General features: G+C 36.9%; 1 protein-coding gene across 7 annotated transcripts in view; it reads left to right on the top strand.

The window, feature by feature from the left end:
- LOC127576951 (arginyl-tRNA--protein transferase 1) overlaps positions 1 to 22281 on the top strand; it is a 131685-nt gene that overhangs the window by 27443 nt on the left and 81961 nt on the right. For 5 of the 7 annotated variants that reach the window (XM_052027778.1, XM_052027782.1, XM_052027781.1 and 2 more), the window contains one exon: positions 15005 to 15037. In XM_052027778.1, the coding sequence (XP_051883738.1) occupies positions 15005 to 15037 (33 nt within the window). Of the gene's footprint in view, positions 1 to 88; positions 218 to 15004; positions 15038 to 22281 lie in introns of all 7 variants that reach the window. The other 2 variants (XM_052027783.1, XM_052027780.1) reach the window with 1 other exon arrangement.

The following is a 22281-nucleotide window of genomic DNA, read 5'->3' as shown; positions in this document are numbered from 1 at the left end:
AATGGTAAACCTTTGTTTACTTTGTCTCCTATGGTAAACATGTTATCGATTTTTACTTTGAAAATTTACATGATCTCCTGCTCTGAAGGTGAAACTAGTGCCAGTTTCCTTCGATGATCCAGCTTTCAATGAATCCTTTAACCAATCAGCAACTCTGTATTCCAAGTATCAGATGGCTGTGCACCATGATTCACCTGATGAATGTAGTGAATCAGAGGTAAAATCCTTTTATTTGTTAATTTACTGGCTCTTATTAAAATGCAGTTATTTTATTGATACTTCATAGACAAGCATTTTGTTTTGTTACAAAGCTCCCTCAGCTGCAACAGATTTCTAAGTGCCCTATTCACCATATATTTATTTAAATCTTGTCTTTTGGTCATGAAAAAAGTGCTAGATCTTTGCTACCCATAACATTTTTGTGAGTAGGGCATGAAGAGCTCTGTGGTCCTGTAAAATGAAGAAAATACTGTATCTAGTTTGTTCACATCCATCTCTATCATAACTTTATTTTTAGATCTTTATCTCTAGATACACTTGCATATTCCTGCATTCCCTGTAAAATATTTCTCTCAAGCATACAGTGAAAGTTGTTATTACAAAACATCCAGAGCTTTTGTTATTATGCATGATTTGCCATTCAAAGAATTTTTTGATACAATTGGAATGTTTGAATTTATTTATGCTGAGACCTGTTTTAGTATCAAAATCTGATAAGTAGCTGATGCAGTTCTTCCTGATTGAATGCATACATGCTTCTAAAAGGTATTGAAAGCTTGTACTTTGAATCTCCATTATTTGCATTTCTGTTTTCAAGCTCAGAAAATAAATGTAAAAGCACCTTATTACAATATTAACACATCATAGCCTGTATAGATCTCTGAATGTTTCTTGTTATTAGAGTAAACCCTATAAATACTGTCTCAAATTTGCTTTCATGAGATAACAAAATAAGTACATTGTACATATTGAGAGAAGTGGGAAATGTTGGAAACTGTAAAAAGCACGAGCTTCTGTTTTCTTCATGATATGCATAAGGCCCTAAGGTGGCATGACAGGGTAGATATTGAGATGTTTTTGCTAATAGGAGAATCTCAAGTGGGAAGACAGTTTTAAAATGAGGGGCTAGTCATTTAAAACAGGCATGTAGGAATTTCTTCTTGCAGAGAGTGGTGAACTTATGGAATTCTCTGCCCCAGGGAGTTGTGGAGGTTACCTCATTAGAAGTATTTAAAGTGGAGGTGGATAAATCTTTGAAATATTGGGATATTATGCCAGAACCCCACATCATTAAGAGGAGTTGATGCCTGGGGTAGATCAGCCATGATTAAATTGAATGATGAGGCAAGCTTGAGGGGCCAGGTAGTCCTGTTTTCTTCTTCATGTGTTCTTATGTAAGCATTATGAAGTTGTACACTGCCATATAAAAGTTGATTTGGGTTTCTGGGTTAACTTGGGTCAGAATCCACAGTTTATAAGAGACAAATATTCCAACCTGTAAAAGTCTTTCCTTTTCCTACCCCACTCCAAGATCCAAATTGTGCAAGGGGATCATGATTTTTTTTTCGCCTCCATTATTTGGATTATCCAAAGATACTCATGTCAAGAAAAATCCATACAAAGCAGTAAAAGTTGATTAAGATTCACTTCAAGCATTCTATTTTTGTTTCAAGTGTCAAGGTAATAATTTTTCCAATTTGCCAACTGTCGTGAGTCTTCAATAAGAGGGTGAAATAATTTATTTTTCTTGTCTTATTTTTTCTATATTAATAAATTGGTAATGTGATGTGATTTTTCTTAAAAACAGTGGATTATCCCCTTGTTCCTTCTGTACACCAAAATTAACATTTATGCATTGTTTTGGGAAAATCCCAATAAAGTTCCATTGATGTCCTTGATGTCTGTTGAGGATTATTGGATGATTAATATTTTGATCACAGAAACAGATTAAACTAGTTTCTATTTGATTGCATCTATTTTTCTGATTTCATTATTTTCTGAAGCCTTAACTATCTGCTGAATTGAAAAGATCAAGCAAGACTGTCTAATGGGAAAGAGGAAATTAAAGCGGTATTAGTAATGAAAAGTATTTAAGAAACAAGTGAGACTAAAAGTTGAGCAAAAAATTTATCGTGGACATGGTGTCCTATGTAGTGGAGGTTACTGACTGTGGATGCATTGCTTAAGATCTACAATTCTCCATTATTCAAGAGTCTCACTGAATTGGAAGATAGGAAATGGAACACAACTACGGAACACAAAGAAAGGAGACCCAGTTAGAAAAATTCTAAAGTCTGTTGATAAAGGATTAGAAACTGGACATTTCAAAATATTATGATTAAACATGTCCATCATGGTTTATGAAAGGGAAATTGTATTTAACAAATATTAGGGATTTTGAGAATGTGATTGTCAGGATTGATGAAGGATTATCTGTAGATATAGGCATTCAGTAAGATTGTTGTACAAAATAAGGGCTCTCTGTGTCACGTATAATATGTTAGCATGGATACAGAGATTTGATTTTCTTCTCCTTGCTTGACTTGTGAGCCTATTGTTAAAATCCTAAGCTCTTTGAAACTGTTATTTTGAGACTTAATGAACAATATCTGCAAATAATGTGGATTTGAAAAGCACATTAGATTGGAGACAGCAATGCTCTGTTCATAGCTTCAGTTTGAGGAATCAAAATGTAATTTTAGCAGATGCAATCACCTGGTAAGAATCATTCATTTTTCAAACATATGCATAAGAGTCTGAATTGATCAAATTTTCATTCCTCAACACAGGCAGGATTAATTATTGATGTTAAAATTTCTTTTCCTTTTTATCTAAATCACACTGTTAAGAGATTAAACCATAGAAGTTCATGTACAATTTTCATTTAAGATCAATGAAGTCAAAGTGAATTGGCCATGAGCTCTGTCTTCTAGATGGGTTGGAATATTGTCATTGATTCATATTTAGAATATGGTGCATGTAGAATATTATTTTAGTCTCTTTCCAATGACTTGCCTTTAAGTCCTGCTATAAATGAACAAATTATTGTAAAATCAATGTTTGCTGGAGATCTCCATCCAAAATATGTTATGTAATATTGTGACTTATTGCAAGCTATTTAAAGATTCTCTTGTCTATGTACAGTCCATGCTTAATGGCTATAATGGCCCTTCTTTGCTTTGTTGTACAAAAATTGTTTAATTATCTGCAGAAATCCTAAATGTATTGTGTTTTTGGATTTGTGGTCAATTTAGTAAAACCCTCATACATTTTTTTTTCCTTTTTAACTTTCCATTCCCCTCTCCCACCAAAAAATTAGACCAGTGTATTTTTAAAATTTGATAATATTCTTTCTGAATTGGAGATGTATTTAAATATGGAAATATTGAAAATTTAGGGATGCATCTTAATACCTAGTTTGCAATGTTTTATTATGGTTCTAAGGTGGAGTTAAAGGTCACTGAAGACATCTGTGTAAACATTGGAGAATTGAGCAATGACCGTGTCTCCAATATCTTGTGTTACAGTATGTCAAGTTGTGATTTATAAACGGAGGGAAATGTCATTATTCCGTCTGAGTTCTGTGTGGATGGGTGTTACGAACCAGCAACAAAAGAAACACTCCAAGTCATGTTATAAGTGTTTAAAACTACTTTATTAATAACTACTTATGATAATAAGAAAAATAAAAAAAACATGAGCTTTGGTGTTTCTAATATTTGATTGGAGGGAATTCCTAGTTGACCAGGACTGATTGTTGGATGAGCAGTCTGACAATTTGGAGATGGTGAAACAGTTAAGAAATGTGATGTTGAGATGAGACTGGGTGCCGCAGCACAGACGTAGACATTGATGCTGTGTTTGATGACAATGTGCTGAGACTGAAAAGCAGCATGTAGGTAAGAAAGGGCCAATGTATTATTCTTTTTGGGAGGCAAGTACACAAGAGGTAATAGTGAAGGAACATGGCAGGTGATTCTTTAGCTGTGATTGACTAGATAAGAATTGAACCAGTCACCTAGCTGGATGACTGTAGAGGGGCTTTGGAGGTAGGGGAATTGTTTAAGAATTGGTGGTGTGTGGAGAAGTGCCGGCTTCCTGAGAAGATTGTACTTTCACATTACAATGCCTGCAACTGGGCAGATAAAGAGCTGCATATTTGCTGTGACCTACATGGGTTATATGTACATGCAAAGCAGCAATCTGCTCTTGGGTGGCATCTCTGTGCTCTGAAGGAAGTGCAATGTGTTGCCAGCTAACAGCAATCTGTTCTTCACTAGCATTTCTCAGCTCTTCTATAACTGCAGTCTGCTCCTGGTGACAATGAGCAGAACTCTGATGGGATTAGCTCGATACTCCATGAGGCCTTTGTGGAATTAATAACCCAATTCATCAGTGGAAGAGTTGAAACTATCTGCAGCTAAGATTATAATAATTCTAGTGCTACATGAATTCCTCGTGTAACTACAGATGGACTCTGCACTCTTGCCATTTCAAAGAGTGCAATCTTTTAGCCAGGCCAGATAATGTCCCAAACCGTTTGTGGTGTATGCGTTTCATATTTTACTGAACTCTGTCCATATCCAAGTCTTCTGGGGCAGACTAGAATGTGGAAACTCCATCTGACAAACCAGCACAGTGGCCTACTTTTGTATGACTGCGGCTTACTCTTGTTGAGTGACTTGTGAAATGTGACCTTTTAACTTAATCTCTTCTGCCCTTGTGGTTATATTTGAGTTGCTGCCTTGTGGTGTCAGGCATAACGATACAATGTGTGCTTCAACCTTGAATTCATCCTCCTCCTCCATTGCTGCTACTGCTGCCTCTTCTTACTGTCACCTTGGCTATTGGAGTGGGTGGGAATATTGAAATTGGTTGGGTCTCTGGGGAGTCTGCAATGATAATTGTAAAAGCATAGCTTTGCTGCATTCCTGAGCCTACTGTGAAAGTGGCCAGCATACCCACTTCAGGGAGGGAGGAGTGATGAGGAACCATGAGATATCTGAGAGATTCAGGACTTGGAAAATCAAAAAAGCTACAGGATGCTGAAAATCTGAAATAAAAACAAAGTACTGGAGATGATTAACAGGACAGGCAACATCTATGGAAAGAGAAGAGGTGTTTACTTCTAAGGTCGAGACCCTTCAACAGAAACGGGAAAGGGAGAAAGCAAATTAGTCCACAGTAGCAGAGGCTGGGGAAGAGATGGGTCGAATAAAGAGAACACCTCTGATAGGGTGACATCAAATTAGTTAATGTGGTGATTAGAATCAGATTGTGCTGCTTTGTCCATGTTTGTGATGCTGATAACCAGGCTGCAGGACATGCCCAACAGAAGGAGAAAAAGTCAGTGCCAGAAATGGCCAATACCAATGCACACAGATAACACGAGGGAGTTACCTAAAGTTGTAGGTTTGACATCGAGTCCAGAAGGCTGCAACATACCAGACAGAAGATCGAGGATAGTTCCTCTCACTTTTGTTAGATATTGGTTTATTATTGCCACTTGTACTGAGGTACAGTGGAAAAACTTGTCTTGCATACCGATCGTACAGGCCATTTCATTACACAGTGCAGTTACATTGAGTTAGTACAGAGTGCATTGATGTAGTACAGGTAAAAACAATAACAGTACAGAGTGAAGTGTCACAGCTACAGAGTGCAGTGCAATAAGGTGCAAGGTCACAACAAGGTATATTGTGAAGTCATAGTCCATTCCATTGTATAAGGGAACTGTTCAATAGTTTTGTCACAGTGGGGTAGAAGCTGTCCTTAGGTTTTGTTGTAATAGTGCAGCTAGATAGCCAAGGATGATCCTCTCCAGAGGTGCCGATCATTTATAGCGGGTGAGGCCATTGTTTCTTGCAACTTGGACAGGAAGACAAAAGGGAAACATTACTTCATTGGAATAGCTTGAAATAATTGTTTTACACTTAAGAATTGTGTTGACTGAACAATGCAGCACTTCAATCAGTACTCCAATTACAAATCAAATGATCTTCACTCAAATTTTGTGTACGTCTTATTTTTTTTAAATCATTTTGTTTACTAATTTCTGCATTGATTCTTCATGTGTTACATGTTCAGTTATCAAGACGAACAAAAGTACTGCATGTGAGGACAGGGATATTTCTGTTTTTTTTCCCTGCCATATTTAACTGCTGGTTAGCAAAACTGATGTTCAAAAGTAGTTTTGAAGCAGAAGTAACATGTATTCTGTTACTGTGAGCAATTTGGACTGATAAAACTGGGATTGACAGACAACCGTACAAGCATTTGATTGTGAACAAATTTAGTTGTTTATGATTTGGATCAAGTAGACGATCATTTGATTTTCATTGCCAATTGTTAGAATTTAATCAAGTTGATTTTTGGAATTAAACTATGATGAAATTGAAATAATGGGCCAATATTTGCTGCTTATTCAAGTTGCAATAACCTGCAGATTTTTTTACATTGTCAGATTTAATTCAGTTATTCATGATCACAATTTGACAAATGAAACTTTGTAAATCTAATGAAGTTTAGCTCTTTAATGTTTTACTGAATATTATGGTGATTTAAGAGTTAATAGTTATTACCTCAGCTTCTTTATAGAGAAAAGTAAATAAATAGTATTGGGCTTTGATGCACTTAAGTTGTCAGTTTTAAATGTTTGGTGAAGAGACCATATAAAATTGCATTTGTGTAATTACATTTTGATTATTTACTCTGGTTGAAATATTATTTATTTGGGGAACAAGCGTTTAATGCAAAATACCAAAGGCTAATGAGTAAATTTTTCATAACACCATGAAGCTTCAAACTTTTCAAAGGAATCCTGAATTAACAGCTGTAACCGTGCTTTAGTGCATTGGATTAGAAAGTTTTTGATTGGCTCTACATTCACAGTGACAGCTTCGTCAAACATAAATGTCTCCCACAGCCTCTAATGTAAAGGTAGCTGTATAACATTTTGACCTGTGCATGACTAAATATTAGCTTTGGCACTTATTAATCCTGCTGGAAAAGGGATCATTTGGTTATGAAGCAAAAATAGAAATGCACGTTAATGTAGTAATAAATAGTAGCATTCAGAGATGTATGAAGGTTTTGAAATGTGCTCAGACACTCAAGAGGGGATATTAGGACACAGAGCTGTACATAAGACTTTTAGAGTCTAAGCTTATGGTGACCTTGCATAGTAATATGATATCTCCCAAGCAGTAGTTGAAAACAGAAGTGTCCAAATGATGTGTTTCAGAATAGTTCTGTATTGAAGGAAAAGTTTGTAATAGTATTGCATTATGCCTCCATGAAATGAATTGGGTTGAAATTTCACATTCTTAGGGTAGCAATCATTTTGTAAACTGAATATATTTCTCATTTTGTTCCTGACTTAAAATTGGTGTCCTTGTGATATTTCTGTGTTTCTTTCTTCCTTTCTTACCTTGAAGATGTTGATACATACATGTATAGCCAGAATCTGCTGGATTGGGCCTATCTTCACAATCTGCCCCTGAGCTCTCCTAATGACTGTACTAAAGTATTGCAACCTGTGGGTCTAGTTGGCTTCTAGGCCATGTTCTGCAATTACCCGTGCAGCAGAGTGATTGAGCAGACCTCTTACACTGGATCCTTGGGTCTTGCCCCAGGATGACTTTAATAATCTGTCAAAAAAAATCCTTTAGCTGTTTTTAAATAACTCTTGTAGTCAGAGACATCTTTAAACGTTGAAATAGACCAAATTCAAAATGTCCTGCTGCTCAGCTACAGAACGAAGTTCCACACCTGAACTCCTCACTGAATCCAGCATTGCATCTGGAGATCAAATCCACTGACATTTGATCTCCATTGCTTTCTAGATTTCCATATCAGTTTAGTGCAATTCAAGCCACTGTAGTTTCATTGTGCCCTAGTAATGTTTCAGGTACTTCTTTTGTTGCATTTTTGCGCAGGTGTCTGAAGTCTGTTTCTTTGCTACACCAAGGATGGGCCATGAACTTCCTGCCACTACTGATGGATTAAATTTCATATTTCCAATAGATAATGTACCTGGTCTTCTACCCACAATGAAACAAGAATTTTGAAACTTGTGTTTCTAGCTCTGTTTTACAGATTTTTAAAACTTGTTAAATGTATTTTGTTGCTGTTTGGCATCTCCTTGCAATATCAGTAACTTTTTAAAAAAACTTGTAACATCAAATAAAGAATAAAAAAGTTTAATCATGATTAAAATTAGAAAAGAAACCAGCTAAAATACTTAAAGCACTTTTAAGTATTAAAACAAAAGAACTTGCATTCTCCTTGTCCCTTCCCCTGTGATGAGTGGCTCTTGTCATAAAGGGCTGTAAGGATGTGCCGGGTGATTTGCAGCAAGTCAGTTTAACCTGGTTGACTAAAGCAACAGGTAGTGAAGTCATAAAAGGAATGTGGTGCTTCCATATGAATTTTCAGAAGGCTTTTGACAAAGTGGTGCAGTGGTTAAATATGCAGACTAGTAATCCAGAGGTTGGTGATAAACAATCCTGAGCACAGCACTGTAGCACACCTAGTAGAGCCACTGCCTCCCAGTGCCAGAGACCTGGGTTCAGTCCAGACATCAGGTATGATATGTGTGCAGTTTGCATGTTCCCCCGTGACTGTGTGGGTTTTCATGAATTTGAATGCTGCTAGACTGTAAAGCATTGATAAACTTGATCTTCAATGTTTTTATTTCATTAAGATGTCACATGCTCAAAGAGCTTTCTCCTGATGGTGACACTTGTGCTAATTGAGATTTTACTTCAAGATGGCTCTATTGTGTCAGCTGTTGGTAAATTGACGACTTGCAAGCTATGGGTCTGTAACAGTTCTGAATTAATGGGCGCTATGCAGTTAACTTGACATGGGTCCTGTTTATTTAATAATGACAGCACAAAATTTAGGTATTTCAGATACCAACTGTCTGAACCTTGTATCAACCTGACAGACTTTAATGTGCAACATGGTGGCTGGTGAGGTGAACCTGTTTGTGTATTAAAGATTATTAAATATCTAATTAATAAGAGAAAAGGGAACATGTCTCTTTATTGGTATCCTTTCCAATTTCCCTTCTAAATTTCTATTACCTTAAGGTTTAATCAAAAAAAAATTAAGCCAATGGGAAGCAACAGGGGAAGGAGAACACTTGAATAGCTCATTCAATGAACCAGCAAGCCATAAGTGGTTGAATTGTCTTTTTCTGTGATGTGACATAAATTAAGAATAGGTTAAACTTCTGGAATTTTAATGTGATCAAATATGCTAAAGTTTCTGAACACTTGCTAACTTTCTAGCAAGGTGGTAGGTCAAGTTTAGAATACTAGTTTGGAATCAATTGCACTTGTATGTACCACCCTTTAGGGAGAGTGTCAAGACAGTGAAAAGGATGTAGAGGAGAGTTACCAGAATAACATGGGTACTTTACTCATGCAGGCTGGAGAAACTAGGATTCTAATGAGATAGAGCAAAGATTTAAGCATCTGGATTGAGTAAATAAGGATTAACTCTTTTCATTGACAAGATGATCAGGAAACAGCAGACAGAGTTTTGAAATAGTTAGCCTATGGAAGATTGTTGTTATGATATTGAATGTACTGCCTGAAATAATGGTGGATGTTGTTTCAGTAGTCATGAGCAACTACAACAAAATGTTGCAGAGCTCATGCTTTACAGGGTGGCTAACTAACCTATTCCTTAATGAAAACCTTAAGAATACAGAGTTTAAGGTGAGTGAGCTCTCTGTCTACAGTGATGCAAAACAGAGTTCAAACTACAATTACTATAGACTTAGAAACGCTTCTGCTTAGTCTTGCAAGATTTTAAAATGTCCAGCGACATTTGATAAGAGAGATGGTAAGTCGTGTGTCACACTCCAAAAATGGTGCCTTTACTAAAATTACCAATGCAAACAAAACTTGTAAAATTATGTTGCCAAACAAAAGTGAAGGAGGTGCCATTAATTACTTGTGAAATGTGAGGTGGGCTATATTTAATGTTGATGTTATAATCTTTCAGTTCCACTATAGTATATAGGTCAGTAACCTCTGTGCAATTATTTACAACAGATCTTGGATATTATTCACAAATTTAATGCAATGTTTTTGTAACTCCTGTGCCTTTACAAAGGAATGTCTGCTGTATTTTAGACACTACCAAATTTCAGAGAGATCACATCAGGTAATCATAGTTTTTTTTTTCCAAAATTAGTGTCTTTGGCACAGTTCAGTAACTTTTAAAGGTTATATACACTCAATACCAATTAACAGCGATAAACTTTTAACTCCTGAGTGCCTGCTGACGTCAGACTTTTACTCCACTGGCGCCAGGACTTCCTTAAATAGCTTATTGGACAAATAGATCTTGAGATCTTAAATGTAACAATTTTTAGAAGCAAATTTCAGTATTAAGTTCACTTTGCTTATATTTGGAAATAAATTGTTTAAAGGTTTATGACACTAAGCTGGTGACAAATTGTAGATATTGGTAATTTATCATAAAGGAAGAAATGACACCTAACAATTACAAAGCATTTATAATGGAAACTGGCATTCCATTGTTTACATCTCCGATCTTGTTGAATACCTGGTTTTACTGTACAGCTATGAAGTGAAGATTTCTTTATTTTTAAAACTGAATACAGCAACAAGTCGCACTGTAAGAAAATCAACTTAGACAAAATTTTAATTATGACATGATATTGAGAATGTTAATGGGCCTGAATTTGCTGCAGAGTTGTACCATAGTATTGACCCCTGACAGCAGAAATCATTAATGGGTAAATGATCCAGGAAATTATGGAGAATGCAAATTTCAGTGCTATGATTGATTGGTAATTTTGTCACTGTTAATCTGTCCAAAATTGGTAGAAGGACCCATCACTTAGTATAGCATGGTCACCAAGGATAATCAAACTTTTGTTGGATTTAAACTATTATATATTCCTCAACAGTATGGTTGGAGAAATAATGACGCGAGTGACCTGGTAATGACTGATAATTCTGTAGCTGCCATCGTCCTTTGCCATATCAGTTTCCATGATTTATTCACTGGAGTGGGGAAAGGATAATGGGGAAACGGGTGGATATGTATTGAGGGGCAAACTTGCCTATCTACCAAAGCCATAGATGACACCAACAGTGGTGCACAGGAGATGTACAGTCATGTACCTGTAACCACCCAGCATGTCACAGAGAGAGTGATTTTTGATGTTAAGACACTTCCAGTGTGTGTACAAATCTGACAATGTACTAAATTTGTTCAGATAAAGTGCCAAAGGTCATAGCAGACTTCTGTGTAGTGTATAATTTTGTTTTACAGTAAGAACTTGACTCAATCTTGGCAGATGATATGGCTTTTGAAGTAGGTGATCTTAGCCTGCATGTCTTTTTTGGGGGGGGGGGGGGGGGCGCGGGGGCGGGGTGCTGTGGGACGATGGTTGGAGGGGAGTAGTGCTTTCATGGGAGAAGGTGGTAATGGAGATTGGTCACCTTAACCCTACTCTCCACCCCCCCCCCCCCCCCCCCACCCTTCAAATTCACCAGAGGTGCATCAGGAAGTACGGACTGAGATTGTAGAATGATCCCTATTGTGACTGGGGCACAAAGAACAATAAACTAAGCAAATAGTGAAAGTACAGAAAAAAGAAAATAGTAAGCACTTGTTAAGGAAACGGAACTAGGAACCTATGTATCTAGCAGTTAGATAAAGAAGGTGAGGTCCATGCTCCTCTATGTTCTGTGGAAAAGGAGATGTAGCGATAGTAGAATTACCTTCTTCAAAAGATGTGTGACGTGTACTTGGGCAAACCATTGGATATATTCCAGAAAACTATGGTGTAAATAGTGATCAAAATGAATGGAGGGTGTTGGGGATGGAGAAAGGGGCTGAAAAGTTGAAACAACAGTGCTGTTTCCAGCAAATTCAAGATCCCATATATAAAAACAATATTTTTCAGCAACACTTTATTGTTGTATTTCCAAAAAGTTAATTGAATTGTTAGATCTTAAAACTTTGAAATATTTGAAACCCAAAAAGTAAATTGATTAACTCTAAAAGTGTGATGATTTTAATAATTTAAATTTATCACCAACATCAAACAGTTCATGTGGATGGTTTGCATTTGTGGGGGGAGAATAAAAGTACTGTTGTACATTGCACAAACTGCCTAGACTCACAGTCCAGGATCCCCTCCTGCCTGCATTTTAACTGCTCGTCCTAGGCCCTACCCCTAGACGATCAAATCCTTAGACCACGGATGAGCTGGCAAAGCTTGTAAAAAGTTTGTAACAGGTTTAAAATGTCTTTGGTTGGTAGGGGCATTTGAAAACTATTAAAATAGAATTAATCAATTTAAAGAAATTATTGAAAAGATTATTTAAAGAAACATCAAACGTTAACAAATAATTAATCTAAAGAAAATACTGATATACTCTAACCTTTTCCCACAGTATCAAATGATCCCATTCAAATGAATAGTGCCTTTATTCCTATACAGGTCTTTTTTAGTGTAATGTTAAGAGCCAGATCCAAACTGCATCTGAACTCCTTTAGGGAGTCTCTGCTCCTTGGTAACAACCAACCTTTAGGAAGCTTTGGGCTTTGTGACTGGGTGCACATGCTTGGAAGACTAAGTTCCTGAGGCACAAGTGGGTGATAGTCGTCAGTTCCCTTTTGGAACTTCTGGCTATCGGTCAGCAATGATTCAGCACAATAATTTGTTTTCCATTCCCTAAACTTCAACTTTATCAAAAGGCTTTTTAAAGGGAACTTTGTCAAATCTCATGTAATATCCATTGACTAGCCTCTTTCCCCCTCCCCCACCCCTGCCCCTGCCTTCCCCATAATTGTCACCTGTTGGGTTTATTAGGCATTACCTTTTGTTTTACAAGGTGTTCATTCAACCTCAATTACTCTAATTTCTCACTATTAGATGTTGGATGCTTGCTGATTTATAATTGCATTGTATTCTGTCTAAACTCAGTGAATTTATGAGATACAGGTATTGTGGCAGTTAGAATTTAACTTTTTTTAAAAAACATGGTTATTTTAGATTATTTATACCTTTTTGTTTTAGTAGTTGGATTTTTTTTTTTAAAGTTGCATAGGTCTTTATATTCCAATTAAAATAGGGCAATTTTGTATGTTCCATCCAGTTACTTTGCCTATTAACAGTATTCTGTTTTGCAATTATTTTTCTTACCAGATCTGGAAAAGATCTTGAATTGAACAATGGTAAATTGATTGCATTAAGGTTAAAGGGACTTAAAAATGTGAAAATTGGACTCGAACAGCTATGGTTGGGAAATGCATGGTCTTATGAAGTGTAGGGTGGTCATTAACTGAATGCAATATGAATAACATGTAAGGTTAAGAATTTGAGTGTGTAATTAAGTGCTGAGGAGTGGTTGATACTCTTTTGAGCCCAACGGTGGTTTTTCCTTGAAGCTCAGAGCTTTAATATTGTTAAGAAATTTTGTTAATAGTGGAAGTTGTTTTGTGTGTTAAAAGGAGGTTGAGTATCTTGACTTGTAGAATTTAGAGAGAAAGGGTTATGTCCAAAAGCTCTGAGATGATGCACAGAACAAGGATCCAGCAGGTAAAATACAATTTGCTACCTGTGAACGTAAAAACATAAATTGTCAGAAGAACAATCAGAATGATGGCACCTTGCTGCAGGAGCCTGGAGCTGTGGAGGAGAGTGCTGAAGATTCAGAAATTGGTGTCTTTCAAATAGAATGAAGAGTCCCACATGGTAAAATGCCAATCTGGCATAATGTTAGGCAATAGCTCAAACTGATGGGAAGGAATATTGGGGTTCAGGTGGTGGAGGGGGTGGTAGTAGTGGATCCAATAATTGTTGATCCCAGTGTGGACCACAACGTCAAAACAAAACTAGGGGAAAATATCCAGTTTGGAACATATCATAAATTGTATGAAAGAGGAGGATCTCATGGGTGAAATCCCTGAATCATCTACCTGAGCAATATGCAAATTGACACAAGGAGAAACTTTTTGGGGAGGTAAATGTGCAATTTGAGGAGTAGAATGGTTTAATGCTAGAACAAACAATTTACCATTGGGCTCTTGCAGAATCATACTGGGATCATGGTCTTGCAGTTAGGTAGGGCATTTGCAGGAACTTTGACAGTAACTGGGGTGAGAGGCCCTGGAGGAAGGTGGGGGGGGGGGGGGGGGGTTGGAGTGAAGAAATAGTCCTAAAGTAAATTTAAGAGAGGAATGTGGGGTATTAGAAATTATGAAAATCCAGACTCTCCAAGATATTTGCACTGCTCTACTTCTGTTCATCCAAATTTGAATTCACCACTATCGATAGCCAAGCCTTCAGCTTCCAAGGTCTTGCATTCTGGAATTCCCTTTGATGTTTTCACTTTTCCACCTCTGTTTCCTCCTTTATTGTGTTCCTTGCAACCTACCTTTTTTGATTAAGATTTTGGTAATCTATCCAAGTATTGTGTGGCTAGCATCATTTTTTGTTTCTCTCTTCTGAAGCACCTTGGGATATAATTGCTTTGTTAGATATCTTATACACATGGAAATTCTCTTTTCTGTTCAGGATGCTGATTTTTAATGGGGCACAGTTTTAAAAATATGTCTTCAAATTGAATTCATCTCCATGGAAAACTTCAGTTGATCTGGCTAGTTTCTTTCTGCAAAAGCAGCTTTCCAATCCCTGATTGGTGTGGGTAGGATAGTGTTGTGGATACAAGTAAACTGCTAAATAAAGTAATTCAATTTATTAGTCTGTGTAGTATATAAACTTTGTATACTTAGTATTCAGATCAGTTATATTGTTGCAATGTTATACATAATAAATTATAAGAGCTGGGAAATTAAGTTATATTTATAATAGAACATATCTGTTATATGGATTGTAAGTATGGTAATCTACATTATTACTAAGTATTAGTTTTTATTAAGGCCAGAATTAATTTTATTTTTCCCCCTTTTTCCATGCAATGAATGTCGATTTATTTCAACGCAGTATACGCGATTCCTTTGTCAGTCTCCACTCCAGGTAAGATCCATTTTATATTTGTTGACATGTTTTTGAATTATATTTTTATTATTTGAGAAGCAGAAGCAAACCCAACTATATCAATTCAGCCTGTTTTTAAATAATCATCTGCAATTTACTGTTTTAGACTGTAATATGTTATACTAATGAAGCTTTAAGCTGTGAGTTCAATGTTTTTAAACAGAATTGGTATGTGGATTTATTGGCGGAAGGGAATTGAACTAACATTAATGGTTATTTCAGTTTTCGTCAAATACAGTATGTTTTTACGAGTCAATACTCAAAACTATATCTGTTCTTAAAAATATAATGCAATATTTGAGTGGGTTCATGTACCTAGATTTTGCTCTAAGACCCTCATCTTGTATGCACAATTGCATGATTGGGATCCTTTACATTGATTTGACTGAATATAAAAAGCAGCACTGCTTCTAAAACAAATCAAAACAACTTTAAGGTGGCTGAAGCAGATAATACTTCACAGCTGTATGTGAACGTATTTTGACTTTAAGTGTTGAGAAATGTTGGTATCTGGAGGAAAAATGCTGACAAAGGTGATAAAGTACGGAAATGAGCCCTTCAACCCAACTGGTCCATGCCGATCAAGACACCAGTCTAACCTAGTCCCATTTGCCCATGTGTGGCCCATAACCATTTAAACCTTTCCTATCCATGTTCCTCTCCAAGTGTCTTTTAAATGTTGTTAGTGTACATGCCTCAACCACTTGGACAGCTCATTTCATATATGGACCACCCTCTGGGTGTAAAAGTTGCCCTTGGGTTCCTATTAAATCTTTCCCCTCTCACCCTATACCTATGCCCGCTAGTTCTTAATTCTCCAACACTGGGGAAAAAAACTGCATTCACCCTATCTATGCCCCTCTATAAGATCTCCCCTCATTCTTCAATGGTCCAATCAGTCACGTCCTAGCCTGCTCAACTTCTCTCTATAATTCAGTCCCTCGAGTCCCAGAAACATGCTCATAAATCTCCTCTGTACTTTTTCCAACTTAATGACGTTTCCTGCAGCAGGATGACCAAATGATATACCCTTATCTGCAAAGGATCCTGGATCTCTTCTCTATTATCTTTCACACTTTTTTTTTTCCTACCACTTTTTCCCATTTCATATCTCCACTGTGGTCCCCAATGTTCTTCAGTCTGGGTTTCATGTGTCAATTATTCTGGCTGAAAATTGAGACCAACATTCTCAAAGAGATCCAAAGAAAATTATTGGTGGTTGTGAATATTTCAGTCAACCGTTTTTATTTCCTTTTGCTGTGTGGATCGTGACATAAATGCAATAAAACTCAGAAACTGTAATATTAATAGTTCCATTTCTGTGCACTGGTGAAATGTTGTATGCAATCCAACATACAGGCATGTGTTTTGATTTTTATTAGTTCCATCTTAGGCCTGATGTAGTTCTCTTTATGAAAATGCTTGTACACTAGGTGATGATTCAGGAATGAATTGTTAATAATGTTGCAGAAATTTGACTACATCTGTTGATGTATCAGATCTAAAACCACAAGATGTTTAATCAGTGAATGTACTTAGATGATCTCTTAACATAGTAGCTTGCAATATGGCTTTACATAGTTTACAAGTTCACCACCAATTTCTTGTTGCATAGCCAGGGTTATTGAAGGTTAAAACACAATTCAAATTGGTAGCATCCATATCTCTTTTACCCCTATTTATTCCCACATTCTTCAACTTCATCTGAATCCCCCTCTGATTTTCCATTTTATAAACTTCTCTTTTTCCACTGTGTCTTTTCCACCTTTGCCCAGTGCCTCCAGTTCTATGCTCTTCCCTAACTTACAAAAAAAACAGGGCAAAGTGCTGAAACAAATACTGTTGAATTTTAATGTTGTCAGTAGGAAGATGGACAAAGTTGAGGCACCGAATCCCAGAAAATCCTGTGGTCTGTGAAATTAATAGCTTCTGATTTATTTATTGATTTTGATTTGGTGTCGTTGTCTCCTAATCTGTTCTCCGATAGCAAACAAAGGCAAATTACCTGGAAATTTAAATGCTTAATACTGCTTTTCCAGAGTTGAGTGCTAGAAAATCTAGTTTAAAAAAAATAATCCATTTAAATATATAAAAGGGAGGAGTAGGCCATTCAGCTCTTCATGCCTGTTCTATCAATCAATAAGATCATTTACCTCAGACACTTTTCTGCACCATTCTTCTATTCATCAATTCCCTTAATACCTCAGCTTTGAATATAGTCAGTCACTGAGCCTCCACAGCCCTCTTGGATAGTGAATTTCAAACAGTCACCAACTTCAAGGTGCAGAGGTTCCTTCTTACTTTGGTCAAGAATGGCTGATCAGTTATTTTGAGATTGTGACCCCTCATTCTAGACATCCCAGCTAGGGAAAACAGCAACTCCACATCAACCATATGAAAAGTGTTAGGAATTTTGCATGTTTCAATGAGACCAATTGTGCTTCTATGCTCCAGTACAGGGCCTACCTGCTTATTGTTTGCTCAAATGGTGGGGGGACTCCTCACCCCAGGAACCAATCTGATGAATCTTTGCTGCACTCAATTGCAGGAATTCTTCCTCCGACAAAGAGACTAGACCTATGTGCATTCTTCCAGATAGGGTCTCACCAGGGCTTTATATAATTAGAGCAAGACAAAGTGTCTGTGCATGTTATTTGTTGAGGGATGTGAATGAAGGGTAATTTCTCGGAATTGTTGCTGGGTGAATTTATGATGTGTGGTCCACAGAGTAATATGTGACTTTTAGTTGTGCAACTGCTGACAGATGCACTTTGCTAATGTGACCCTGTGCATGTGTGTGAGATCATTAAACTTTTTCCTGCACTAGAAATGGATCCTAGGGACATAACTCCCAGTGCTTCACTGGTGCTTCACCTTGCATTTGAGTGACCTTCCATGTCCCCAAGCTTATTGGACATTTTCTTTGGTTGGCCTTCCAACAAGGATTTCAAGATCCGCATGAATAATATTAAGTATGTCCCTATTCCTTCAAGCTCTGTTCCCTGAGCTGCATGGTGACTTCCAACAGTGCTTGGAGGTGATGATCATCTCTCCTATAAGGGGTGTACACATGATGTTTGTTTAGCCCAAGTTAGTTTCAGCAGGATTGCAAGACTTGCAAAATTACTTGTGGTAACTGTGCAGTAACAGATAAAAGGTCACGATTAGCTCTGCTTAAGTGTTTTAATACGGTCTCTGACATAGCATCACCTTAGTGTGTGTTCTCAAAGTTAAATTTCTGGGCCTTTGACTTTTCACCATGCATTTTGAAATTTTGCAGTTTGCAGTGGATTATTCCATAAAATTTTATTTCATTACATGGGTTTCATGTACAGTGTCAGTGTTTAGTTCTCTTGTAATAAATAATTGAGCTCTTGGGGAAAAAAAAGGTATTAAAACTATAGAGAGAAATTTCAAGGAACTTTTTAAAATTATGCATATAAAAATCAAATTAATACAAGCTGCCTTATTTTCAGTTAACACCTTACTGAATTTGGACCTCCTTGATAATTCAGTGTTAATCAGTGGCCTCCTGAAATGGAGTTGAAATGCTGGTATTCTATGAACATGATATTTCAGCAGTGTCATCTGCAGAGTGTTATTACTTTCTGCATGAAACTGGAAATCTTTAGCTTTCAAAGTGCTGAAGGCCAATAAAGTTCATTCTAATGTGCAGGAAATGGGTTTTTACCACCTCATCAATGCAAACTGCAGGTTTATATAATTTACCTAGTTCTGTGATGGTTTATTAATGTCCATAGAAGCTGAGTTATGCCATGATGGTTTTTAAAAGCTATTTTATTGCCATTTGCAAGTCTGGAGTATATATACCACCATCCACATATATCTTTATTTATAGTCAGCAATGTAAAAGACAATCTGACTTATTGCAATATGTGGTTCCTCTCTTTCTAAACATGTTTTGTGGTTGTCTTTATTCATCTAAATTGCGTGTGCTGTAGAGAATATTGCTATCAAATATTGCTTGTGACTGTAAAAAATTTTAAGGTGCTGCTTACACTTAAGCAATTTATAGTTGAAAATGAAGATGAGGTATACTTGGTTCACAAAGCATATGTATTCTGAAGTTTAAATTGCTCCTTGCATAAGAGCCGGTAATTTGGTATGAAGCAGGGAGAATGTTTTCCTTGGCTGTGGAGTTTAGAACTGCGGTTCACAAGTTTCAGAATGAAGAGTAGGTAATTTAGGACAGAAATTTCTCTCGAGAACTTGGTGAATCTTTGAAATTCACTAATTCTGGTGGCTTAGCCACTGAGTTCAATCAAAATGAAAAAGAATTATGGATGCTAAGGTAATGAAGGGATATAGGGGTGGTGCCGGCACATAGTGCTGAGGTAGAATATCAGCCGTGATCTTGATGAATGGTGGAGCAGGCTCAAAATGCCAGATGACCTTCTACTAATTATTCTTTTGTTGTTACTTATGATTTACATTTGCCTTGCGCAGGTTGATAGAGTTGTTAAGAAGGCATATGGTGTGTTGGCTTTCATTAGTCGGGGTATTGAGCTCAAGAGCCGTGAGGTAATGTCGCAGCTGTATAGAACTCTGGTTAGACCCCACTTGGAGTATTGTGTTCAGTTCTGGTCACCTCATTATAGGAAGGATGTGGAAGCTTTAGAGAGGGTGCAGAGGAGATTTACCAGGATGCTGCCTGGATTGGAGAGCATGTCTTATGAGGATAGGTTAAGTGAGCTAGAGCTTTTCTCTTTGGAGAGAAGAAGGATGAGAGGTGTCTTGACAGAGGTGTACAAGATGATAAGAGGCATAAATTGAGTGGACAGTCAGAGACTTTTTCCCAGGTGAAAATGGCAAACACGAGGGGGCATAATTTTAAGGTAATTGGAGGAAGGTATGGGGGGGGGATGTCAGAGGTAAGTTTTTTTTTTACAGAGTGGTGAGTGCATGGAATGCACTGTCTGCAGAGGAAGTGGAGGCAGATACATTAGGGACATTGAAGAGACTCTTTAGATAGACACATAAATGACAGAAAAATGGAGGGCTATGTGGGAGGGAAGGGTTAGATAGATCTTAGAGCAGGATGAAATGTCGGCACAACATCGTGGGCTGAGAGGCCTGTACTGTGCTGTAAAGTTCTATTGCACACATTTAGCTTTAGTTGTGTACACTGATATAATGAAGAGATGCATTCTTCATCTTGACAAGTCTTTTTCTGTTGGTAAATATACCAAAGTGTGCATGAAATATGTAATCTTGGCTGAGCTTTGGCCTCTGCTTGATTGGGGAAAAATTGATGTTTCCAGAGAAATGCTATGAGGAACTGGAATTTAAACTCTAGGAGCAAACTCGTAAGCGCAATCAGCAACAATCCAGCCCAAATCACAGAAGTGTATCAACTTAATATTAGTATGTTGATTTTAAATGAATCATCAATCTATTTTAAGTGCTTATGTATGAAATGCTCAGCTGCTTAAATGAGTGTTTGAAACTTAAACATTGTGTTATGCAGTTAAAAGGAAAAAAAATGTAGAATTGGACTTTGTAGTGCATATACTTTGAAAATGGTGGTGTTGTAAAGTAATTTTTGTTCAATAAAACGTATTAGAAAGTAATGGCATCAGTATAGATTTATCACATTTACTTCATTGGCTCAAGTGTAGATTTAAAAAGTTTATACCATTTTTTTAAAAAAAACACTGCCTGAAATAATAATTTTTTAACTTTTGCAGTGTTTTATCCTCTGACATCTGACACTCCCACCCTACCCTTGGGCTTCCCCTCTTACGCAACCACATTCCAGGACTGGTCCCCTCCACAAGTTGCAATGCTGCACCACACAGTGGAAAGGCTTTGCCTTGTTGAAGGCCAGTTCAGTGGTGTCCAATACATTGAAGTGCAGGAACTGTTAAATTTCGAAGCAGTGGGCCCTAGAAAGAAATGCGCATTGCTTGCCCTCACTGTCACCCCACCCCACGCACAGCTCCCGCCACACTCATCCATGCACCAACTGTTTTGTGTTGCTTCAGGTGCCAACAAAATTCTAAGTAGTTTGCATTTGTATTTTTATTTCCCTATGTTATTGCAGTACTCAATTTTTAAGAGGCTAAGTTTGAAAGGTTCTTAAAATATGCTTTGAAGATGGATCTATTTATGTTGAAACCTTTACAGACTATGAATTTTGTAAGTTTAGATCACTGGAGAATGGATGGTTCATAATTCTTTTCATCATGGTAGTAAATATATCAAGGTAGGAAAAAGAAAGCTGCTTTCAAAAGTTAATTTGCAAGGGGTATTTTAGTGAAAATTTTATTTTGGAAAATGAAATGCTTCATACCAATTTGGTTGTCAGTGTCAACACTTAGTAGATGCCGAACAATTATGAGGCAGTCAGCAGAAGGTTAAAGGCTCATTTTGTTTTACACTGACATTTTGTTGGGGCATCCTCAACTGGTCCAATTTATTTCTTTTTCCCACAATAGCCACCTTGATATTTTCATGGATTAATGATTAAAACAAAATTTGTCGTACAATTTTGCCAGCTACAAAGCTCCTTTTACTTTTCTAGAGTTTTTGCATTTTTCTGTCTCAGTATCAAAATTTTTCAAATAGTTTTTTTAGAGGAGTCAACTAGAAATGAATATACATTAACAATTGCTATTTATTTGGCCTTTAAGATACAATCCTTATGCTCGTCGTGGTATTTGCATATGTAAAAATCAAGTTGCTTTGTGGACAGAATGAAATGAAATTTCACAAAATTGGCATATCCCTTCAGGAAAGCAAGAAAAACAAAAGACTTTTGTGCAGTGCCTTTCACTTCCACTCAGTTTATAGGCATTGAAATGCTTTTGAAGTTTTGTCACTGAGATAATATAAAGAAAAAATGATAGTTTGTGCATGGCAAGTTCCTACACTGGGCATTGTGATGAAAACCAGAAAATCTGATTCTGAGAATCTTGTTTGAGTAATAAACATTGGGCAGGTCACTGGATAATTCTCCTTTTCTTTGACATAATGCCATAGGGTCTTCCCTACCATCTGTTAGAGCAGACAGAGCCTTGATGTAACATATCCAAAAGATGGCATCTCTGACATGCAACAGTCCCTCAGCATTGCACTGGTATGTCAGTCTATATGTTGGTGCTCAAGTCTGTGGGGTGGGAATTGAACCCAAAACTTTTTGATTCAAAAACAGGGATGTTTAACCACCCTGTATTGTTAATATATGCCTCATGATGGTGAAT

Source organism: Pristis pectinata, chromosome 12, assembly GCF_009764475.1.
Source record: "Pristis pectinata isolate sPriPec2 chromosome 12, sPriPec2.1.pri, whole genome shotgun sequence".
Taxonomy (NCBI): domain Eukaryota; kingdom Metazoa; phylum Chordata; class Chondrichthyes; order Rhinopristiformes; family Pristidae; genus Pristis; species Pristis pectinata.
The sequence above is the reverse complement of the archived record's forward strand: the minus strand, read 5'-3'. Positions and strand labels throughout refer to the sequence as shown.